The following is a 25,052-nucleotide window of genomic DNA, read 5'->3' on the forward strand; positions in this document are numbered from 1 at the left end:
ACATACATCCGAAGTACATTTATTAGGTTAAACTATCCATTTTTCAATAGACTCTACATTTATCGAAGTTTTGATATCATCAATGACTGTCTGTATTCGTCACATTTCCAAAGAAGTCCAACTACTGTTAAAAATAGCATCAATTAATAGCAAGAGTCATTTTTATTGAGAATATATAAAAATTCGAATAATTTTATCAAAGATAAGATGCCAATAAGAAAAAGACACGCGAGACACGCTTGGAACGTGTGAATAAGTCAAACAGTCCTGACACTTCACATGTAATTCTAGCATCATAAGCCTAACTGCCACATATTTTTATTTTCAACTAAAATAATAATATATTTTAATTATGTATAAGTGACGACTTTTATAGTATATTTTAAATGCTCTACATTACTAATTATTAATCCCGAATCACAATTGTGTTGTATAATATGACATTGTATTGCACTTGTCATACCGACATATTCGATGATATATCTTATAATTAACGGTAAATAATTACTTTGATAAAATATTTTACAACAGAGATACAACAGTGTTATGTTACTGCTTGTCAGCAAAACTGAACAATTTCTGTATTTATAGACAGTGGACTCTACGTACCTACGAGACGCTTACCATCTAACTCAATATTGCAGATTCAGGCCATTTATGAGCATTAATCCAAATTAGATAGTATAGTCGTGATTTAATTTGACACTACGTTTCTTGCGATGTCTCTATCTACTTCATATGTATCAAAATATGGACCAAGCCGGCCAGCAACGGCGTACAGTTTGAATTATCTTTTTTGTTCTTGACGGCAGCACTATTGCGCCATTGACTCCGATACGCATAGTTAAACCCCTTTCCACATTTCATATACCATATAAATTATACACTAACATAGCACTGCAATTTTAAAACATCTTTGTAGCATCTCTATATTTTTTACGATGCCGCATCGCTTTGCTTTATCGCTCAATTGTGTCTAAAGCTATTATAAAAATTAAGCATAATGTTTAAGTCAACTCAAACCTATAATCTCCACTTACTGACTTAGTTTTTACTTGCTTAGATACCATTGGTAGGTGACGGAATAACTTGGTTGAAAAACATCTTTTAAACATTGAATACCGCCAATACCATCCTAATTCAGAAAAGTCGTTAAAAAAGTTAAACAAAAACATCAAGGAAAACTTTCTGCTTGCAAATCATGAAGTCATTACACCAGAAGTAGGTTAACTTCATAAACACGTTAACAGGGAGTTTCTAAAAACAAAAGAAAATATTAGGAATGAACGCGAGCTAGTAGTTTTTTAAACATCTCGATGTTTATTGTGTGTCGACTGTCCGCCATCTCAAGAATCGATTTGAGTGCATAAAAACTGAAACGAAATGAAAGTCTATTGACAATGAAAGTACATTATACATAATATAACCACAGGTACTAACATAAAAGTAATATAAAGGTGACCGCACACGCGCGTATTAATAGACACTTAAAATTTTACGACCGACATCGTAAACGCTACTTTACGAAAAGGAATTAAACAGTAAAAGTTTCTACACATCCCGCATATAATAATATGTAATAGTTATTACATTGGGTAGATCTTTGGCGTACACAGAATGCCACATAGGTGGATCTTTTCATTTATATAAACAATGTAATCATATAATAATTATTATTTAGGTACTCAAAAACTTACATACAGTCTAGAAAAATATACACGCACGCATAAAAAATTATATTCTAAAAATGATAAATTATGTAATTTTCCCGAACATTATGTTTGTCTTTATTTCTTCTATTATGTATAATTTCTTTCATACCGAATTTCAAACGTTAACCGCTTATTTATTACGTACTCTATTGGGTATTAATGACCAGTTAGTGATGCGAAATTACATTTTGGAAAGCTTTTACTGTTATAGCGTAAACATGAAATGTATTTTTCCCAACAATAAATAGTTGATTCAAGAATGATTATGGATTTGAACTTGCCACCTCAAAACATTTTATAAATAGAGTCATAATGCATTGAACAATGCACGAACAAAGAGGCAGGCAGTCAGACAAAAAATATCCTGTAAGTGTTTCCTATTTTATTATGTTTTAAATGACCCAAAAAAATAACAATACTACAATTTTCAAGAAAGACATTATGATTATTGTACATACGATTTATAAAATGTTTTATTGTTCTTGAATCTTACGCAATAAAACTTTTGCATACGAAGACGATAACAAAATACTTGAGATGTAAACACAAACGTAATATTGAATTGTTCATCTTATTGCAATACCTTTAAGTGCCATAATATAATTACCCTGTCATTCAGTTGGACATCTCAATTTAAAGACGCAACTTCAGCGATCTAATTTACCGCATCACAATGCTGGCCTAAAACAATGGCCGTTATCTTACTGCTATATTCATAAATCCATTGTTCGAAATGTTAAATCGGGCCGAATGAATGAATGCACTTGTCGCGTGCATGGAACGCGGTGTTCGGGTTATCATTGCGCATAGTAAGAGTAAAGGTTCCAGAGTGAGGAGTGTAGCTGAGGCCGCAGCCGCGGAGCGAGCGCGACGCGACGTGTGCAGGCGGCACTCTGCAGGGCGCGTGTTGTACGCAGCGTAGATGCCGGGCTCCGCGAGCCGGCAGTCGAGTCGCGCGCACCGTGCCCGCCCGTCGCCACGCCGCGCCGTGTGCCGCCGCAGCTCTGCCGCTCTACGAGCCCGTGTCCGCACCGTGCCGTGCCCGCCCTTATCAAAACATTCCCGCATTCGGATCGATCCGTATGTATTTACACACGAGAGACTACGCAGTGATAACGTGAACTCTCCACCGCGTCGTGACTGTGACTAAACCCTGACCGCTAATAGATACAAGTGTTGTGTTTGACATGTGATTTATAATTCCGTCTCTACATAATATTATTTCAGGATTTGCTGGTTCAAGTGACAGTAAGTTTAATTAATTTTGTATTACTTTAAAATAATGCAAATGTTATACGTACTTGTTATTGTTCCTGATCGCCTATAAATACCAATTGCGACCTTAAATAGAGATAATAAGTTACAACGTGGTTATACAATTTATTCCATGAATAATTAATCGACTGAGTGTCAAAATAATTAACCTTTTCATACAAAAAAGTTTAAATTATCTATGTAATTAAGTAACTATCTACAGTCTAATTCCAAGGCAAATAAAAAATTATAAAAAATTAAAATATTCTGCTCAGTAAATAACTGGGTCAGTTGATATGGTTTACTGTTTAGGAGTCTCATTTTTATTATAAGTATGATAAGTGGGTAATAAAATTAACTGATTACTATCAAAATTAAACCTACAGTAACTTATGGCACGGAAGACTCTACACAACTTTAAAGAAAAGTAAAATTTTATTTGAAGCCGATTACGTAGAGTTTTAGAGAGAACATCTGAAGACACATGTGTATATTTATGCCACGGACAGACATAAAAGAGTTTCCTGAACAAATAGAAAGAACAGCTGGTATTAAAAGAATCCAGCTTGATTTTATTACTGCGTCGCGTCTAGTGTATTTTATTTTATCCTTTTTCGTTTTGATAGTGTTTTCTATCAGAAAATTTTGTAGAGTCGCAAGAATTTTTTAGAAAAATGTACATTTAACGATTTTAAACAAGTTCACTATTAATATTTCCGACTATAATGTATGACTGCTATACTTAGGTATATGAATTTAGGAAAAGTAAATTATAATAAAAATTATATATCTGTCTGGATAATTGTTTAATTTAAATTTATTTAAATTACTAGCATTTGCTCGCGGCCCCGCCCACGTGAAAACCTTTTTAAGTCCTGCTGCTCCTGTAGCTCTTCGTCGAAATAAAAATGGCGTAAATGATATCCAGGTCTTAGTTTTTTAAGTACAAGTCACAATTTTATCTAAAACATGTAGAAAGTTAATCGATATGTGTTAACATCTAACAAACACTCCAACGTACTAACATCTTAAAATGCATATTAAGCAGAGTTACAAAAAATATATAATAATTATTATAAGCTACATTTTCAATCAAACCAATATTATTTTAAAGGAAACCTTTAATTGACGTTTAAATTCATATAAATGTTAATGCTACAATAAAGACACATGTCGGCTGTTTGAGTAGATAATCAGCATTATTAAAATATTGAAAATCATGTCAGTGCGCTCCATTCAAATATTGCATGCATCCAAGCTCACAATCTCTGTATCACCCTTGCAGTGACTGGCGCATTCTGTTACATATCTTTACGACTCCTGACCGCTGGCTATAATAAACTCACAGAGAACGTGATTATTGCATCGCTCATTGGAACTAAGGAACTATAAAAAGCTTTTAAGATCACTCCCTATGAATCTTTCAACCATACTGTACCATTTTATTCAATGGGCCGCTTATTTGGTTTGAATTTGTACTAATTGTTAAGTATAAGTAATGCATTCGGTTCGAATTTCCATTAAACACAATCTAAACAAAAATCCAATACTTATACATGTTATATTAGTCATAAATCAATTAAATAGATACACCTTGAACCATCAGTTGATTTGTTCAAGGCTTTGAATAAATCGTTCGCAGTAATTGAGAATTATGCCTATATAATATAAAAATTCTTTACACTAGGTTCCGACAAGAAGCCTAATGAATAATTGTAAGATAAAAAACTTAACGTAATTTGTCCAGACGATATCACTTAATTTTTTACAAATTCTTATGCTGTTCGTTAGAATTGTATTTATAAAGATACGCTGATTGAACTGAAAGATACGTATGATTCCGTGTATTTGTATGGTTGTTAATCTGCAAACACAGAGTTTTTATGTAAAACTGCGAGCCAAATGAGTGCGTTCGCAATGGCCCGTATTGAGCGCACGCATCTGCGACCTGAATGCCATCGGAGCGTCTCGCGTATTAATTTGGATAATTCATCAACATTGCCCGTCGCTAGTAAACAAGTCGATTTATGATGTTCCACATTTCATAACGTATTATTGCAAAAAAGTGTCACCACAGTCTTTAATTTGGTTCTAATTATTTGGTAACACAGTTAGATTGTAACTAATTTATCTCTGTGTTATATGTTTAATTCATTTATTTCTTAATAAAATTGTGATAAATATCCAATAATTTTTTGCATTGGTCAATAAATGCATCACATTGTAAATCAAGTTTAAATATCGCCAGAGTTGTAATTTTGTAATCGTGTATTTAATAAACATTCCTATATAATAGCACTCGATTAATATGAACTGGTAAGTTCCAGATAAATATTTTAATAAAAGTAAACTGTTTTAATATGATTGTAAATAGTTCCATACAAGTTAGGCTTTGCTGCGGAGTTATCAGTACAAAATAATGCATTTGACCGTACGCAATAAGATAACAGTGGCCAAGATGGCTCGTTCATTAGTTCATGGCGCATAATCTGCAGGATATTTTGTTTTTATACCACTTAGTTAAAACCTACGATAAGCCAGTCTTTATGGTACAGTAGACGATGAGCGGTTATGAAACGTGTGGTCTTGGGTTCCTTTCCTGCACAAAGATAAACGTTGGAGCGAATCTCTTATATTTGTTAAAAGTCTGAGTATCGTGGCATATAAACCATCTAAGTTCCCGATACAACAAAAGACAGATCAAGAATACAATGTAATACAACCAACACACATAGTTTATGGTTATTACTTAATTTTATTATGGCTAATATTTCACAAAAACAACAGATTACAAGTGGTTTCTTACATTTATCATGATTAATTATAATCTAACATTTTCTTGTCGCTTTTGATGCACGAAAAGTGACTGTGGGCGAGCCAGTGGAACTTCATAAAAGATAAAAAACAAATTGGGCGCCAGACTGGTTCGGCGTAATTCCGGAAGCGAACAGGTTTCAAAGAGCAAAGATAAATATTAATTGGAATTTTAATTTTTACTAATGAAAGATGCTTGAGTCGTCGGAGCAGGTCGGTTATCTTTTTTCTAAACCTATTACAGCTATTGAGTAATAATGCGGCTTTCACTGAATCTAACAAGTTATTACAATCGCGCCAACACGCAACAGTTTTTAGGTAATCGAACGCGTTACACTAATTTCAATGAAGCATAAAGATCATACAAACAATGTGCTTCATTATGAGTGTTAAATGTCATCATGCATTTATACTACAATCAGTGCTCGGAAATACGTAATGTCTTACATATTCGTTTTTTATTGTAGACTCTGAAACTGACTACCGTGGTCGCATCGTTGTAATGCGTGCACGGTATAACTAGTGCTCTGAAATACCAGGTTCGAATCAATAATCGGTCAAAATTATATTGTGTTTTTCTATTAAGTTTCTACTCGGAGTCCGAAATTTATGCTCGATTTGGCTAGGCTCTAACATGGCCATGGGACGAAAAGCATGGCGAAATGTGGATGCTTATCACATTATGAATGGCGGAACACGCGATAAGTGGGTGCCCTGGTAGCACCTCTGCCTACGCCTTCTGGGATAAAGACGTGTTGTGTGTTTGGTTTGTTTTTGTTTTGACTCTACTAAAAAAATAGTACAATGTAGAGCTAGTCAAGTGTCCATCGAATGACTATTGACCACAGTGAAAAGAAGTATGGTATAAAATATATAGAACTGCTTACATAGTTTTGTCTGTGTCAAAATTATAAAAGATTTTGGGTTTAGATTTGGATGCCGACATAATTTTTTACAAAACGTATAAATAACACCTCAGGACCCATTTACTCGCCTGCGTATATTAGTCTTCCTACATACACATTAATAAAAGTTCGACGTACTCGATTCGAATTAAAAATAAACAATGTTGTTTGATAACGAATACATTTTAAATGTAGGTGAACAATCACTGCGACTGTGACCAAGAATTCTTAATTTACGGCTTTATACATAATGTATTGAAATGCTTCATCCAAAATACCGCGTGACCGTGAAGCATAGCGAACTTTTTAAACTAATGGCTCTACTTAATTGATAAATTCTGTACATCACAAGTGTAACAAATTAGAATCGCGAGTTCCACACAATAAAACCAAGCGTCATGATCCGATCTACTTCGCTTGTAAAAGTCAGTTCATTATGAATGATGAAAAGATTGCAGAAAGTTATAACAATTTAAACGTAATTACTACGCATATTTTTGCATAAAGATCACCCGTTATTTCATATTTAGGTTCCACATGAATCTACATCATATGTGCTAATCGTCCATATCTGAAACAAAGTAGGCTGCAAGGCTAGCCACCTAAACAACCTCTCTCTTTATAATACATTGGCACGAGCTAAAACAAAAATAATAACACCTCCACTATCACATAAAATTAATCCGTCGACCCTGAATTGAACAGATTACATCACGTAACATCAAACATTATCTCCTGGATAATGATTACTTTATGCTAATTCCTAATCGTAAATATCTTGAATGTAAAGAGCTTGGGATCCAATTCTGTGACAGGAAATAGCCGAGTTTGTTTTATTGCTAGCTATTAATGTCTCATAGCTGGACGTGTTTGATTTACCTACACTAGATTTACGCAACGCGGAGCCATTTAATTTTCAATACAGCTGCCGTTGGTACATCACATTTAATTTCATCTAATCGACTCTATCTAAGATTCTTATCTAAGATACCAACAAATTATCTTTAAACAAAACAAATGCGATTAATATTACGGTAAAATGCTAGCCAAAATAGGAAATAAAAAACCTGAAACTTAACCGCGGGTACATTCTTTCTTCTTGTTACATTTAATAGTGGCGTTGTAAAGGTGTTAAAGTTTTATTAAGGCTTGTTTTGTTGTTGATCGTAAAACCTTATTTTGGTGTAGGAGGAATATACTTCCGAGGATCATTTCTCCACAATGGCTACGTCCGCCCACGGGCCGCGAGTGAGCCGCGTCCCGCCCGCCCACACGCGTGTAAATCGTTCCCTAACTGTATCCGCGACAAATTACCACTGTACTTGCATAATACAAGCAACCTTTGAGCTTAATTTGATTGCTAACTTATACGCTTTTACAAGGGCATGTGACTTGTATGATTTTATTCAAGTTTATATACAGATATAGCCTCACTTCTTGTAGCGTATTGTTTTCGTAAGATAATTCTTTGTTTAAACGGTATATGATACAATCCGCGTAGTAGTCATTGACAGACGGGGTTAGATAGACCCGAAGATATTGCGAAAGGGCTACTACCAACATATCTGCGTATAGAAATCCACAATAAATCACAACATTATAAATAATTGTACAATATTATGCAAAGCTTATTTTAAATCGACAAACAAAATCGTTTCGCAATAACTCCACAGATACCATTACCAAGTTACGTTTTTTACACGGACGCAGGCCTCCACAACTCAAGTATGCACCGATAATAATCATGCCATTTTCGTTGTCTTTTTGTTGCGGTCAGTAACCAATTTATTCAATTATGTATAACCAGACCGTTTTATTAAAAATTCACGATGACAATAGAAAAACGGCACCCAGGTAGTGCATTTAAAGGCCAAATCCTATTGAGTGATGACTACAAAGTACAAACAACACGCGCATTCTAAGGCTTGAAGTTCACTACTTGACCCGCTCTTACTACATGTACGTACAATGTACGTAGTTCACCATTTTGTTCTTACAAACAATAGCTGTGTCGCAGCTCGTGACTAACTTCAAAGCGGCCAGACTAAGTAAGACTATCCAACAAAATATAACGAGTTCATGCTTACTAAACTGAGAACTGCGTTTCAGGTCGAAGTATTTAAATTACATAGTGCAAACACACCAGAAAATTAAAATCCCGAAAAAAGGGATTGGCTTATAATATTATAATGCCTGTATTGTGCGGAATTCTAAAAAAGTAAATTATCAACACGCAACAAGTACTATAATTTAAACAGTTCCGGGAACATAAAATGGTCTGCATCAGGAATCTGCTAGCAAAAACATTAAAGACCGACTGAAAGATATAAAGCTAGTAATACTACAAAGTGTAGAATTCCAGAACTATTTGCATCCGTATGTCTAGTTGGGATTCCGGCTTGTGCAGATTAAAAGCTCCGCTAATAAATTGAAAATAAGAACGGTATACATTATAAATATCACTTAAATAATACACATGATTTTTGTCGGCAATGTTAAATATAGACTTAATTTACAACGCTCGGTATTCTGTAGTGACTCTATGTAGGAGTTGTTATGATTAATCGATGTAAACCATTAACTAATCTCGGTTAATATTTTATGTTGGTAATTTTATCTAAATGCCAGAACTTCAAAATAACCTAATAGCGAACGAAGAAGATATAAAAGGTCATGTAAGGAATCACTTAGGATGCCCACGAAATTATTAAGTAAAATGATTGTATAATTTGGTAGTCAAACCAAAAGGTTAATTACCCGTAAAACCCATAATCTCTGTGTAATTAATAAAAAACCAAATTCGATTTATTCTCGACAAAATTCATATCATGCCATTGAAATACGTTTAAGCGTTACGCACAAACAAAATAACAAGTCCGCGATGCGATTTGCGGTAAGGCGCTGTAATCAGTACATTATAAACGTTCCTTTTAACTGAGTGAAACTTTATACCGACGATCTTGGCCCGGATAAGCACAGTGCTGTGATGTTAGGATACTCGAATGGCTGCGGAACATTCGCCAGGTCACCGGTTACATTTTACACTTCTTTCACAAACTAATGACTTATGTCGATAATTAATTCATATTAATATTATTCGCCAATCACGACACTCGTATTACGTGTGTCACACCAGCGCTTAATACATTAAAGTCTAGATAAGAAGTGTTTCTATCGCATGTGTTTGTATGAAAAATAATTCTAGAAGCAAACACTTCATCTGATTTATGTGTTTTAAAGAGAAACCTTCTGTAGTTGTATAATATTTAATCCAATTATACAGTAGTGGAGTAAAAAGTGATCCTATCTACACTTTCTCAGAAGAACTCTACCTAAGCCATTAAAAAAGCAATTCAGTAGTGTGTAACAATTCGCAGGTCACCGACAGTGGACAGTCTGAGCCAGACGTTTTATTGTCACCAACATTTTATTGAGAATAATAATGAGTAGTTTACACTTACCAAATTTGGTTTTTATAGTTTTTTTACACCATAAATAAAATATATTAACGAAAGCGTCAACATTTATAAATTATGGCGACAAAGTAAATAAAAAATCACATTAACTTTTATCCTATTAAACAATGAAGGAGATCGGTTCAATGAACTAAAACCTTGGCCACAAGGTTTAACTAAATATGATATTCTGAATTTAATTCTTTTTTGATCCTTCTTAATCCACACATTAAACGAATAATAAATTCATTTAAATCAAAACCACGAACCAAACTGACGCCACGCTAAACGTGTAATAGTCACTATACAATATAAAACCAACTTATACTAACAAATTATTTCATATTATGTCTTGTACATGCTTGTTTTGTATTGGGAGTTAAGAAACCTACCGTGAATATCAAATTATTCCTGCTTGCGGTTATTGGCTCTCCTCGCGTTACCACTCACGATAAACTCTCATCTGAAGCTATGTATTATGAATCAAGTCCTTTACTCTAACAATCTAGATAATCGTTTTTACATTAGAATGCGCTCTTTCAATATGTAATTTAAAAGTGAATTACAATAATGTATAACGTTTCTAATCGTATCAATGTGAACTATTGTTCACAACCTATTCACCCCCACATTAAGGATAATGTACGCAGGTTATACACACCTTAGTTCAACTACATCTATTTATTATGTGAACTGTAGTATTGCGATAGGTTTTGAATTCTCGATGACATCGAATAATAATATTATTTATCGAATGAAAAGTATACACAAAGGATTGCCTGATTCGAAAATCAAATATTACGAATTCAAGGTACACTACCATCAGACGTGAGTCATCGACGTGACGCTCAATCGATCAAAATTATGATTATTTCGATATTATTCATACGTGGGATAATACCGTAATTATTTAAAACATTATCTTATATCACATAGTTACCGTGTTACTCGCTTCGAGACGTGTAGGTATTTGGTATATAATTTATATTCCAAACTATAAACTGATGTAATTGCTTTACAAAAACTCGACAAAAGTGTTTTATTTCACATTATGTAAATTTGTGTGAAAAATCCCGACACGTTCATAGTTTTATACAATGTTGGCATAACAATAGATAGTGATTTTAAATTATATTGACCTCATGTACTTACATAGTTACTTGCACAATAAGACTTGTTAAATAGTTTCAACTTTCAATTACATATTTATATTTCTATCTTAAAAAGGAAAATATCATAAAATTGTTAATCATCTAAACATCACAAAAATAAACTTATTAAAAAATATTACGCTATTTAGAAAGCTTTAATTACATCTTGTTTAATTAGTAATTACTGTTTACGATGTTACGATAATCAATAGCACAAAGATATCTGCAGTCGGTTTAACAACTGCATAGTTATTTGGAGATGAGTCGGACTCAAACTGCATGATGCATGATTCTGTTGTTAATCAACTCTCTAATAACTTTTAATTACCAATTAGTAACGTTAACCAAAATGTTAGTGAACCTTTTCTTCTCAATAATTAACATTGTCGCTGCTTCAAATGCTTTAGCTGCACCAAATCGATGACGAAGTGCAAAGAAACTTATATTTTTAAATAATATTTTTTGTGAAGAACTGTGGGAATACTAAAACGGAAAAAGGTTGTTAAGACTCATTTGAGTTAAATAAATTGTGCTTGCGGCACGATCGGACGTTTACTCCGAGGACGTTTTTATAGGCAAAGGCCGTCGTTAGAAGTAAGAGAGTCTATTTGCATGTCATGGTGAGCGCCGCGCTTCAAACTCACTCTATAGATTGCCATTAGCCACTCTTTCAATGCCGCCCTATTGTCCTGCAATATATAGCGACAAAACATTCTCTACGTGATGGAATTTTTATGTTTCCGATCCCTAGACACCTCTGGCATTATGATATGAAAGGTTTTTGTACCTTCCTCATTATATCTAAATGACCATTGAATAATTTTATTAATTTAAGCCGTTCTTTACTGCAATATATTGATATCTTAAAATTATCAGATATTAATTTTTTGACTTTTCCACTTGATCTATCATTCAATTAATAATAATTATAGTAATTTAAAACACCGCATTAAGTTTAACCAATTTCAAATAACACAATTATAACAAAGCAATTCTATACGCAATATGGTATAAAAATAATAAAATATTTTTTATGACAAAAACAATGTTATCTTTGTTTTGTAGTAATAAATTAAAACTTTTTCAGTCGAACGTCGCGTCGCGTCGCCGCGGCCGCACCGCTTCTAGTGTCGGCTGCCCCATGTGCACTGGCGCAAGGTGAGTCACCACTCCACGTAAACTTTGTTTACCATATTCAAATAACATTCCGATTTACGAGTCGATTTATAATAAAAATCTTACAGCCGAGTCGAACTATAAATCATCTTGATTTTAGTTCACCTTAATAAATTAACAACTGTTTGGTGAAAGCTTTGTTGTATGAATAGCATGAATAGAGTTTCACCCATTTCAAATTTGGAACATTTTAGCAATATTCTCATAGTGTCTCAAATATTGCGCGTACAGCAACGCATACTGGAGATTATCGTGAGCTCGCTATTAGTTAACGCACACCTGCCTCGAGACTCGCTCGATGTCAATGTCCGTCAAACTCGACCCCCATGCGTCTACCTACTCCGCCGGCACTTCGTAATATCGCAAACAAAACCTTTGTGCCACGCTATTTTTATGTAAAATATAATTTACCATGTAATAAAACAAACAACTTAAACTATAAAAAAGATCGTCCCAGTCCGTTTTTATCGTGGTTAGGATAAAAAAAAGAAGAACTTGTACATATTTTTCGACATAAGTAAGTAAATGTATGACGGCTTAGTATTAATAGATAATTGTTGATGTAATGGAAAAAAAAATATTGTTCTTAATTCAAAGAGCATAGGTACATTTTATTTACTCTAAAATTATGGCACTTTCATAGACCTTTGATCATCAATGGCCACGATTATGTAGCTACAAGCAATCAAAACGAGTAAAAAATAGACACAATCATTTCTTACAATTTAGCGAGTAATGCTTCCGGTAGCAGCAAATAAGTAATACCACAGTAATTGCACGGTGGACAGGCTGGCAGTTACTTACACGCTCAGCGCTGGCGCCGCCGTGAAAAACCTATATAATTACTATCTATGTACGTAAACAAATCAGGTCCTAGTATGGTTACTACGCCGTATCCATGCACTAGGAATTTTAAGTGCAAAGATATTTGAAATATCCTAACCGAATCCAAGAGTGTCGCCGCTCGGAGAATGGAGATCCCGTTCCGCGGTAAAGCTGCATGCGCAACAGAGAATAGAACATTTATTAATACTTTTACTGACTTTTGCTTGCGACTAAGCCTACATTAACAACCTTTCCCGGAACATCCTGCAGCCTGCTATGCTGAGTAGTGCTGCACTTTTTTGGGAGAAAGAAAACCAAATAATATAATATTTTAATAATTAATCCGGTTCTTTGTAAGTATGCAAAATATCATTAAAATCCATTCCGCGACTAAAGCAATTTATATTCCTGATAAACACAATGCCAAGCTATCGTACGATATTATTACGATAGAAATTGTCAATAACTACATGAAAAAAATATATATTAATAATACACCTCAACACCATTCAACAGTAGTATCATAAGGGGTATGTATGTATGAATCATATAAGAATAATGCAAAATGTCTTCAAATTATCCATTCATAAAGCAGTTGTCGGCAATCGCATGGACCTATAAAACTTTAATTTCTCTCACGATATATTAAAGATAGGTACACTACGCATAAACAATTCCGACATGCCAACGAGACCATACTTTTTATTACTCAAAGCTTATTAATAGCCTCTTAATGTTCCATAGCAGGATAAAGGCGTTCCTCATAATTATTTATTAGTTAATTAATTTGTAATTCATAAAAATTATAAAATGGACATGGCAACATAGACAAAGAGCCGTGTCACCAGTCGCTACTTGCCTTACCGCGTCGGCCGATAACTATAAAGTGACGTTAGCATCCGGCCGGAAGACGATGCTTTCTCAGTTCCTCCCGCGTTGCGTCATCGCTGACACCATAGATTAAAAATAAGTGGCTCCATTCTAGCCCTTGCAAAGCGCAAACAAATAAACGAGCGCTTCCACATTTCCCACAAATATATCCTTCAAGACAGTAGGGCAAATTAAAACAACCGATCACTAGTAACAGTTCCTGCAAACACACAAGTGGTGTTTTAATCCATTACAGTTTCCTCTACCGGACGACCGTTAAAATAAGATTAAACGTTTTACCAAGATATTATTATTAAGCACGTACAGAGGTACCGTCGACTTAAGTGAAAAATAAAGGAGGCATGTGATCCAGAACTGGTTGCAATAACAGCTAGTTATTAGACAGGACTGACGTCTTTAAGTTATGTGGATTTCCGGCGATTCTGTGCAACCGTTGCTATTGACTGTCTTTTATTAGTCACTAAACAACCCTCTCAATAATATATAACGCTATTAGAACATATTATACATATTTAATTACGACGTCTAGGCCCATTTAAGTCGTGGTTAAGTAATTATGGAAACAGTTATAAAGGGACCGCCGTAACATCATTACCTCCCATCTCAAACTAGGTTACAACTATGTATCAAGAACTCTTATTACAAACACGGCTATGTAGAAATTTTCGTAATCAAATAAACGTACATTATCGCAAACCAAATTTTACGTCTTGATTTATAATTGGCAGACCTAATTGTTCAATGACCCAATACCATATTAAGTGTTAAAAATGCCATGGTTTTTCAGAATCGACGGAGCGTTCTGTGTGGCGCTATGGTTGCGTAATCGGTCATCATGCGCCTCTTCCGCGGATCGAAGCGTAGGGAAGTGACCGGGCCGCGAGCCGTCACGACGCCGTCTCCGCGACGAGACGCCGCCGCCGCCGACGCCGCCAGCGACCCGCCTCACGACTTCGCGCTTGTAACCGCTCTTCCAGCCATGGTCATGGAGGACGATGTTAGGGAGATGAAAAAAGGTATCACCCATACCATTATAATTTTTTTATAATAACATTATAAAAAATCCAAATAGCTCGTATTATAAAACCTATCAATTACCTAATGTGCATTATATTTTACAGTGTTTGCCACATGGGGTCGTCGAATGGGCAAGAAACTCGAAATGCTAAAAAAACCTGAAGTTAAAGAAACATCGCCAGAACCACCACCTACAGTGGAAATAAAAGAAGATGTTTCCGCAACAGTAACGGGTCAATACAAAAAGAAACCTAATTGGAAAATGGGACGAAGTAGTTCTGATTCAACTTCATTGAAAAAAGATAATGACACAGATTCTATAAGAAGTGGTTCAAGAGATAGATCCCCTAGTCCTTTTAAGTCGTTATTCCATCGAATGGGTTCAACAGGAATGTTAAATTCTTCTAAATCACAATCTTTGAATACCCATAATAGCTCGGAAAGTTATCCTGTTGCAAATGGGCCCTCTCTCTACAGAAGCTGTTCTACATCACATCTTTCAACATACGTCAAAGCTGACGACCCATCAGATGATATTGATTTACAGAATAACGATAACGAAAATAAAATGTCTCCCTCTAAATATAATAAGTCACTTCCTGAAGAATCTTTGGTTGCATCATCAGCTAAAGCTGTCAGTTGTGATAATATTCCCCATTTAAACGATGGGCAAACAAGTAATGGTGCATGTAAGAAACCGAATTTCCCTTACGCATTTTTGCGCTCCAAACTATCAGTTCTACCAGAAGAAAATAGTATGGCGTCGCAGCAAAGAGCCAGCAGTGTTAGGCAGAGTTTTTCGGAAAGAATGGATCGAAGGTCACCTAAATTTAGAAAAGAAAGACTATACCCATCAAATTCACGGTCAGAGGAGAGATACCAAAGTAATGATAGTATATCTATGCATGAAGATAATACATACAATTTACATAATAGTGCATTAAGGAGCGATTACGATTTGACTAGAAGTTCTATAAAAAGTATTAATGAAATCGACAGTGCTCCTTATGCAATAGGGCGCACCGATGATTTACCCAGGAGATCATCAATGATATCCCAAAGAGCACCAATTGATTATGATCCTATGCTCATACCCAGAAACCGGAATAGTTTACCAGTATACGAGTATAATTCAATTATTGATTCTATTAGAGATTTGAAAACTGAACTGGCATCTTCGTCGCACAGTATTCATCACGGACCAGAGAATGGCGAAGTTCAAGCTCACCGTTTAAGTAATTACGTTAGTTCTAATGAGTCAGGATATGACAGTGATGGTAGACCCACTGACGAACATAGTAACCACTCCCCACCAGGATATTTAAGTCATCTCTCTAATGGTCCGATAAGACGGGACCATAATATTGATTCCGGATTCGAAGCAACTCATAGCACATTTTCAAGACAACTAAGTTTAAACCATAAAATAAATATAAGTAGGGTGCAAGTTCCGATGAGGAGAAGTTCTACACCATGTGCTTTATTTCCTGTTGAAAAGCAGTTTCATATCAATATGAAAACGAAAGAAAAGAGGAAAAAAATATACGAATGTACATCACAATCTTATAGTTGATCACAATGATTCCAAACCACCGCCTCTTCCAAAGAAAACAATTAGTAAAAAGCCGCCTTATATTTACAAAACAATAACTTTGGATGAAAGAGTACAGACAAGAAAGATAAAGTTTTTACATTCACAGCTTCTTCCTGTAGACAATAGATCCATTCCTAACGCTGAAAGTAACCTACTAACTGAATCTAACTCACAAATTCATAAAATATCTGAGACAGATATTTTTGGTCGAGGTCCCTGTACGAAACGATTTCGAAAAATTCGATTATTAAAGTCTAGATTGGATGAAAGCCTTGGAGTTTATTTGGCACAACATAGAGTAGATTTCGACAGTAGTGGTTTAAATTATGAAATTCGGTATATAGTTGTTAAATTGGACTTAGATGGAATAGCGCACCGAGATGGCCGGCTCAGAATTGGCGATGAAATAGTAAATGTAAATGGTAGGGTGTTAAGGGGTTTATCTTCTTTAAAAGAAGTCCAGCATATCGTTAATTCGTGTTCTACTGAAGCTACTGCAGAAGAAGGTGCTTTATTTCAAAGGTATCAAGTCGATCTCGTTATGGCACATGATGAGATAACACCGTTCACGTTAAGCAAAATAATTAACAGCCAAAGTCACGATCAACAGAATCTAACACATGCTAATCCTCCTGACATAATATCACAAACTGTGCATAAACCCTCGCCGTCCAGTCAAATTACTATAGAAACACATTTTCCTACAGAAAACCATTTTATAATTTCAATGAAAACTTTGCGAGCAATAGACATTCAGCTGATCTCAATAGAACAGACCTTAACCGAAAATGCGAAGGAGGCGTTCAAGGAAATAATGACCATAGAAACTCAAATCAGAAGAGTGACGATGAAAAATTGTTTGAAAAGCATTGTTATTCACAGTCTTCTGCATCTCTACAAAACATTACAAACATCGAAATCTCTATGAGATCTTCACCAACGCCACGGTCAAATCATACTAATAATTATCGGCCAATATCTCTTCACAGTAGTAGACCTCAACCGGCAGTTGGTCAATATTCTGTTTACAGCGATAATACAACAAATGAAACTAAAGAAAATTCATCACACTACATAAAACATGTTCCACGGCTCTATCAAAACAGATCCTTTGAAAGTATACCGGAACAATTAAGAAATAGTCGAAATAGATTTTTCAATAGGGTTGGATCACAACGAAGTTCACCAAGTCACGTATCACGACACCAAGAATATAATTCACAAGTGAATCACGAAGGACCACATGGGGGGCATTACGCACATACGAGCATACATAAAGCTGAATTTTGGAAAGGGCCTGGGCATAAAAGTCTCGGTTTTAGTATTGTAGGCGGAATCGATTCGCCGAAAGGACAAATGGGAATATTTGTAAAGACTGTATTTCCAAATGGACAAGCTGCCGACAAGAGTACAATTTTTGAAGGTACGTGTAATAATATAATTGATGTTCGCGTTGCTCTTACTTATCTAGGATAGAATGTATTATTTCTTTTTTCTATGATTTTAGGTGACGAGATCTTGTCAGTCAACAATGTGCCAACGCGTGGGCTAAGCCATGCTGGAGCCATATCGCTTTTCAAACAAGTAAAAGAAGGAAAAATAGAACTGACGCTTTCAAGAAGAAGGTATGTATGATAATTAGCAATACGAATGTTTAAAGCATTTTATTGATTACTTGTGATAATGCCTACGTTTTTTTCCAGAGCACCTAGGTCAAGATCCGTGGAACCTCTCGGAAATTTTCGATGCGACAGTAAAAGGGAATAAAATTTCTGAGGAACCTTATTTTCCAAAGAGAATGTATATGTGCAATAATATTCCTTCTATTATATTCACTTTAGCCAAAGGCAACTGTTTTGAAGCTAAATAAATACATGTATGTTAAGTTGATTTACACAGAATCGAATAATATTAAATATTACTTTGTAAGTAAATGTTTTATAAAGACGCTGTAGAATATGTACTGTTTAATATCAGTTTACGCTAGTGTCGTTTTAGCTTGACCATACAATAATACACGTTATTCAGTATATGAGCTAAGGGATGTCACTGGTGTAACGTAAATAGCTTACTATTTTATGTTAGCTTGTATGATATACTGATACGATAAGACTGTATGTATTATAGACACTTAGGAAATATCTAATTTAATATGTGTAGTCTGCCTAACGAATATTGTTAAAACATTTCATTAGAAATGCTAGATCTCGTTACTATTTGTATAGTTCTTCGCGAATCTCCTACCTTTAACTTGTAAAATTAAATCAGACTGATGTTCTAATTCCACATTGAGTACCTTCATCACTGCCAAAGTTTTAGACTTTATACAAGAAGCCGCCTTATCAAATATAAAAATTATAACTCACCAGTGATTATGGAATCATTGTTAAACATGCTTCTGTCGTAGAATCCTTGTAAAATACTCTCTCTATAGATAGCTTCCATGCAAATGTGATGACAGTTGTGTAACATCAGCGAATGTGCTCCGTCCATTGATATTGTTAAACAGATTGTTTTAATAATAGTTTAGTTTTGGCTTATAAGTTTACGTCGGATAATATTTAAAAGCCAACAACAAAGTAATGAAATGACCGAAACCATCCATTTACCGACCGAATGTAATTATTGTGTAAGCTATGTCTACAGTATTGTAGGATAAAAGTTGTCATATTTTATAAGTATAAATAAAATGCAATACCTCATATGCTTTTAACATTATTTCAAAAAATTATTTGTTTTATTTTCGGTAATATCACAAAATAATAAAAAACATAATAAGACAATTATTAATACCTACCATTAAAAATCAAATGCATAATATTATAATAATACCACACACAATACATAATAATGATAAAAAATATGCCTCTCCGAATCAAGGAAGACGACAAACAGGAACACTTGTTTTGAACATCTGGGATCACCCACAAAATATTCTATTTAATATCACACAAAATAGCTACACCTCTCAGAATCCAATGATCAGGGTTTTTAATGGTGGGCAGCCATAAGGGCGTGATGAATGTCAGTCCGGTACGACAAGGCTTCTTATACACTGGGCACTGACAACAAAACAGTATGAATAAATGATACGAACTGAACTTACGACTCTAATATGGACACATTACCTAATTTCGCTATTTCTATCTACATTACATTTAGTCTAATTGACATACAAACATGCTATTTTTTATACGTGTACGGCAAAGTGACCCCACTACACCGAATGGTAAGTAGAATGGTGTCCAATAGAATATCGACTGTCGAGAGATGATTAACCCTCGGCAGTTGACACAATTATGCCGGCCTGTTGGAGCCGGACATACACAGGTTGATCCGGGGACGCGACTCACTTACGTAGGCATCTATGGTAGGTTTTGACATCTTGTTTACGGTGGTAACTATCCGGGCGGATATTGAATATATCATACTATTCCAATACCTAAATTAATTTCAACTCACCTTAAACACTTTCCAAAAGAAAGGACGTTAGCATACAGACATACAAACTAACAAACGAATTTTACACGATACCTGATATAACTTCGGATCCTTGGGGGCAGTAGAATTGATAGCATACACATGTATTACCGGCAGGGCAGTATATAGAACCTTTAGAGTTGACTCGCAGAGTCTTATATTACGACGATCCCATCCAGCACCGTCCAAAAATACGCCATGAATAAAAACACCTTCCTATGGAGAATACACTAAACTTAGCAATTCCTTAAACCTTCCGGTAAAAGGTTTTAATAATCTTACTGAAAATGGCATGTAACAAATCATAGTATGCTTACTGGTGGCGGTGCCTTAACCTCCTCGTAGTAAATCTTTGTGACATCATTGTGCAATGAAACCATATCCAAAGCCCAACCTTTGTGTGCTCGTGTTACCTCTTGACGCATAGCCGTCAAAAATCCTGTAAGAAAATTTAATACGAGGTAGAACTACCAAACACTAGTAGTCAACTGTTTTTAGTATTATTAATTTTAGTGCTGCTACAGTCACAAAACGAAACTTATGACTAGTAATAAGAGTACTAGTACTCCGAGTGTTTATTCTCATACCACTTGATGACTTTATGTTCAATTAAAGATAGAAATTGGGAGGATTCAATAGATTCGAAATATCCATTATACCTTGAGGATTAAAAAAACCGGTCATCCAGAATGAGAAAGGTCTTGCTTGAAAACACCACGTCGAAAACTGTATATTCCTTTCCAAGAACTCGGTGAACCAGAAACCGAGTGTGGATGAAGACCATGAGCTCCTCAACCACAACTTTGGCACTTTTGCGTCATAAATACTATCCAACGAGTCACGAAGTGCCTAAATTAACAAAATTTATGATTTAATGTCAATTAATTTTACTTTTGCCAGATTATTACGTTTATAAATTATGTGAATGTGTTTCCTGAGATAATTTTACATAAATACATTTCAATTTAGTTTTTTTCCTTCAAAAATACTCGACAACAATATTTGAATTCGAAAACAATGTGCGACAAATAGCCCCAATCGACTTACTTCATTCATAATTATAGTGCCGTCAATAGCCAAGAGCAAATCTCTTAACGTTGTTCTCACGAGTGAAATCACTTTCTGCATTCGATCGATTTCTTGACGCAAGAAAATCACCATTGAATTCAGCATTCCATAATATCTCAATCTGAAGTGAAAGTTAATAATAATAGCTCAAATGTAATCTACTCGTATTACGGTGCAGCGCTGGCTGGGTTTAATACAATATAGGATTAGCCCGAGTACTCATTCTAGCGTAAACAAACATAAAGCATATAAGGTTTCAGACATGGCTTAGCTCCGAGGCCGTTGTTGTAATATGCTAAATGCATATCTCTTTACACGTACTCACTTATGTGTTTACGTCATTATAGGTCTTATTACTATTCTATAAGGATATAAAACAGCGCCCACGGGTAAAATAACCTCATACCCTACACTATCATTGCCGATGTGTTTAGATGGAATATACTGTAAATCTATACCCACAACCTAACAAACAAACCTTTACAAGCCTCTCGACGAACTTCGAAGACCACACACATAATAGTGTAATAATAAACTATTGTAAACATAGATCATTGGTATTTAAGCACCTTACTTGACTTTTACGAGACCAGTAAAAATTGGGAAAATATATTTCACAGTACAGTCTCAAGTGTAATTTATTATATGAGTACCTCTCCTTGACCTCATGTGGGTCGAAATTGGGCGGAACTTTGTCCAGCATCTCTTTAGATTGTCTATAAACTGAAGCCTCGCGGGTCTCTCCACCACCAGAACTAGACTCTTTGGGTTGTATAGAGAGGATTGTATCCAACAATTCCTGAGTCTTACTGCGTTGGTACCTGTAACCCGAATTTCGTACTTAATAGGTATTACAAATGGTTTTGCTACAAGCTAATATGATCACTACAATGCATTTTAAGTCTTTCTTCACAGCAATAATTATTATAATGTTCCTTTGTTACAACAATCTTGCTATAAAACTAAAAACAATCAGATCGATCTCTGCAGAAAGGCTTGTGTGATCCTCTATTTTACCGGCCCGAGTCTTAGGAATCAAAAATATGTATGATTTAAGTTACGTTTTCATTGAATACATTAATTATGACAACCTACACAAGACTTCATATACTTTCAATGTCATTCAAACTTTATATATAAATTATTATTTTACGTAATATCTGCATTAGTATGCAGTCCGTAAGCTTGCGGTGGATCAACAGTCTTCATTTTATCAATCTCTTCAAGATATTCTGGAATGTTCTTGAACTTCATAATTCCGTAACCCTTGTAGAACTGGAAATCCTCCGTAAATAGTTGGTCGGTGAACCACACGCGACAGAAGGTGCCGAGTAACCGATTGTCATAGTCATCAGTAACACGACCTCCGTATTGGACAGCCGATACCATGTATCTAGAGGGATAGTCATGCAATTACGTACAGTCAGCCACAAGTAACCCAACAAAAACAGAACTATAAATCCCCTTTACACATTCAGTTTAAAGTTTTTGTTTTCTATGATTGAAGTAAAATAAATCCTTTATTTTATTTTTGTGAAGAAAAATTGATTTTGCTGACAACACAAAATTTTATAGATGATTTGAAGCTTCAAATTTGTTCAGCTACTTATTTGGATGACTATAAAACTATGTACTATGTTACTACACTAACGCTAAAATGATTTCATTAAAAAATCATTGTCTCATTGGTCAATTGGCAACATATATAGAAATTTTGAGAAAATGTGTCGAGTGTAAAATATCTGACCTACCTTCTTGTGCAGCTTACCTTACAGTAGTCCAACTGATAGTCTGTCCCTGTTCCAACCCGTCCAAATGATTCTGCACAAACATACAACACGACAACCAATCCGCAGAATTGAACTCGTAAGGTATGTTCCACCCGAGTGGGCCGAACTTGCGTCTCTCTTGTACCACAGTGTGCAAGAAGGATATCGTATAAATAAGCGGTAAATAGAACGGACTGTCACTGTAGTCTAGGAAGTCTTGGCTCATCGAATCATATGTCCGCATCAACCCGGCTTTTATACCTATCAAAAATATCAGTCAGCAAACAACTACCAATTCATAATAAAAGTTAATATGTTGGTAAGTTACCTGATGGCGGTTCACAAGTATACTTTATAGACATCTGGAGTAAAGTGATTGGGAACTTATCATGCACTTCTGTAGTGATCCACAGTCTAAAAAGATAAAATAATTACCTACTGTATTACGTTAATAAATATTAAGAAATAAAATTAAAAAATAAACTTACCTAAACGTTTCGTGAACCTTTTCCGGAGTTTTTTCTAGTTCAGCAAATTGTTCCATAATCTCAACCATATACTCTAAACCCAAGTGACAATTTTGAAGAAGCACCCATAATCCCTGTAATCCAATTTTATTTTTAATTGGTATAAAACAGTTCATTATAATGAGAAGCTTGCTCAAGTTTACCTCGTTAATGCCGCGATCAATTAATTTTCTTGCATGTACTTCCTGACCTTGACCCATTGATATAGAGGAGCAGAGACATTCCAGCCGCTTGGCAGTCCCTTCGATGGAAGGAGTAGGGTCAGAACCCATCGCCAAGAACCCAATAAGCGGCACTAGCGGTCGAGCTTCCATCACCATTTGCTAAGTATGATCAGAAAGAATTGAAACGCTGGCTCAATGTTTTTATTACTTTACTAGAAGCATCTATTTTATCAAAACTAAATACCAACTTACCTAGATTAATACAAGTCAAAAAATAGTAATGTGGTGAAAATAAAAAATAACTAACCTCATAATTGACAATCACAGCTTCTGAAAATCTAGCTCCCATTGATGAACAAACATATTTCCTGAAAAAAACGGGCAATATTGTATGACAAAAATCTACTTATAATAACTTAATCTTACATGACTAGTGAGCTTACAAACTCTGCGCTAGGGTACGATCGGGAGACCAGGAACGAACAACAAGCAACTTCCTGTAAACATCTAGTGTATGATATCCATCGGGTAAGGGCTCGTCTTCTGGTGCTTCTTTGTCAAACCTAGAAACAACCATATTGTTATTTAAACCATATAAAAGAGTATATTTTAAAGATTCAACCTAGATTAGACACAGACGTATTTCATTGGTAAATGAGGATGAGTACCAACACTTAGTGTTACTAAGTCTGTTTGATCAATGATAATGGCAGTGTGAGCTCACCAATTTTTCCATCCTTTCTCATTATTAGCCACCTGGTTTAAAATATTGGTAAACTGCCGTAAACCGCTCAATTGCACCAAATTTAACCAAGACATGTCCGTGACCCATTTGAAGGGTTTGGGTGGGCAAGCATTCAGATCCAATGCAGCACCGCCTAAGGGAAAACAACCACAAATCAAAATGATTTTAATATCAGAGAGCCAACCAAATATATATTACATTCATCTATAAGAAAGAAACCACAACTATATAGTTGTTATTTGCTTAGGCAAATGCTTACCTTTAATCAAGGTTTGAAATTCGTCATAATTTATGTATTCTTTCTGCAAATCTATTTTTAAAGTCAGCAGTATAGTAAACAAATATTTGTGCTTTTCATAAAATCCGCGACTGATGTACTTGAACACGTCGTATGTCTAGAAAGGATTAATATTTTGCTTATTTCTTAAAAAAATCCCTAGAACTATTTAAGTAGGCAAAATATAGAATTATTAACAAAAAATTTAGAACCTCTCTGGTTTTTGAA

The 25,052-nt window shown here is 35.0% G+C and overlaps 2 protein-coding genes across 2 annotated transcripts in view; one reads left to right on the top strand and one right to left on the bottom strand.

Moving 5' to 3' along the window:
• Positions 1–2,656: 2,656 nt before the first annotated feature.
• LOC115449025 lies at positions 2,657–19,053 on the top strand. The gene is given in 8 exon segments (XM_030176697.2): positions 2,657–2,960; positions 12,379–12,449; positions 14,971–15,199; positions 15,305–16,745; positions 16,747–17,506; positions 17,509–18,217; positions 18,302–18,419; positions 18,498–19,053. Coding segments are annotated over 6 exon segments (3,273 nt in total). The 5' UTR covers positions 2,657–2,960; positions 12,379–12,449; positions 14,971–15,018; the 3' UTR covers positions 18,562–19,053.
• A 520-nt stretch (positions 19,054–19,573) lies between these two features.
• LOC115449022 (dynein heavy chain 8, axonemal) overlaps positions 19,574–25,052 on the bottom strand; it is a 35,932-nt gene continuing 30,453 nt past the window's right edge. The window contains 15 exon segments of the mRNA XM_030176696.2: positions 19,574–19,856; positions 20,329–20,490; positions 20,592–20,713; positions 20,934–21,123; positions 21,322–21,463; positions 21,996–22,163; positions 22,496–22,735; positions 23,111–23,372; positions 23,440–23,525; positions 23,600–23,712; positions 23,782–23,961; positions 24,110–24,170; positions 24,246–24,365; positions 24,527–24,680; positions 24,807–24,942. Coding sequence (XP_030032556.2) covers positions 19,731–19,856; positions 20,329–20,490; positions 20,592–20,713; positions 20,934–21,123; positions 21,322–21,463; positions 21,996–22,163; positions 22,496–22,735; positions 23,111–23,372; positions 23,440–23,525; positions 23,600–23,712; positions 23,782–23,961; positions 24,110–24,170; positions 24,246–24,365; positions 24,527–24,680; positions 24,807–24,942 — 2,262 coding nt within the window. The 3' untranslated portion in view covers positions 19,574–19,730.

Source organism: Manduca sexta, chromosome 25 (assembly GCF_014839805.1).
Source record: "Manduca sexta isolate Smith_Timp_Sample1 chromosome 25, JHU_Msex_v1.0, whole genome shotgun sequence".
Classification (NCBI taxonomy): domain Eukaryota; kingdom Metazoa; phylum Arthropoda; class Insecta; order Lepidoptera; family Sphingidae; genus Manduca; species Manduca sexta.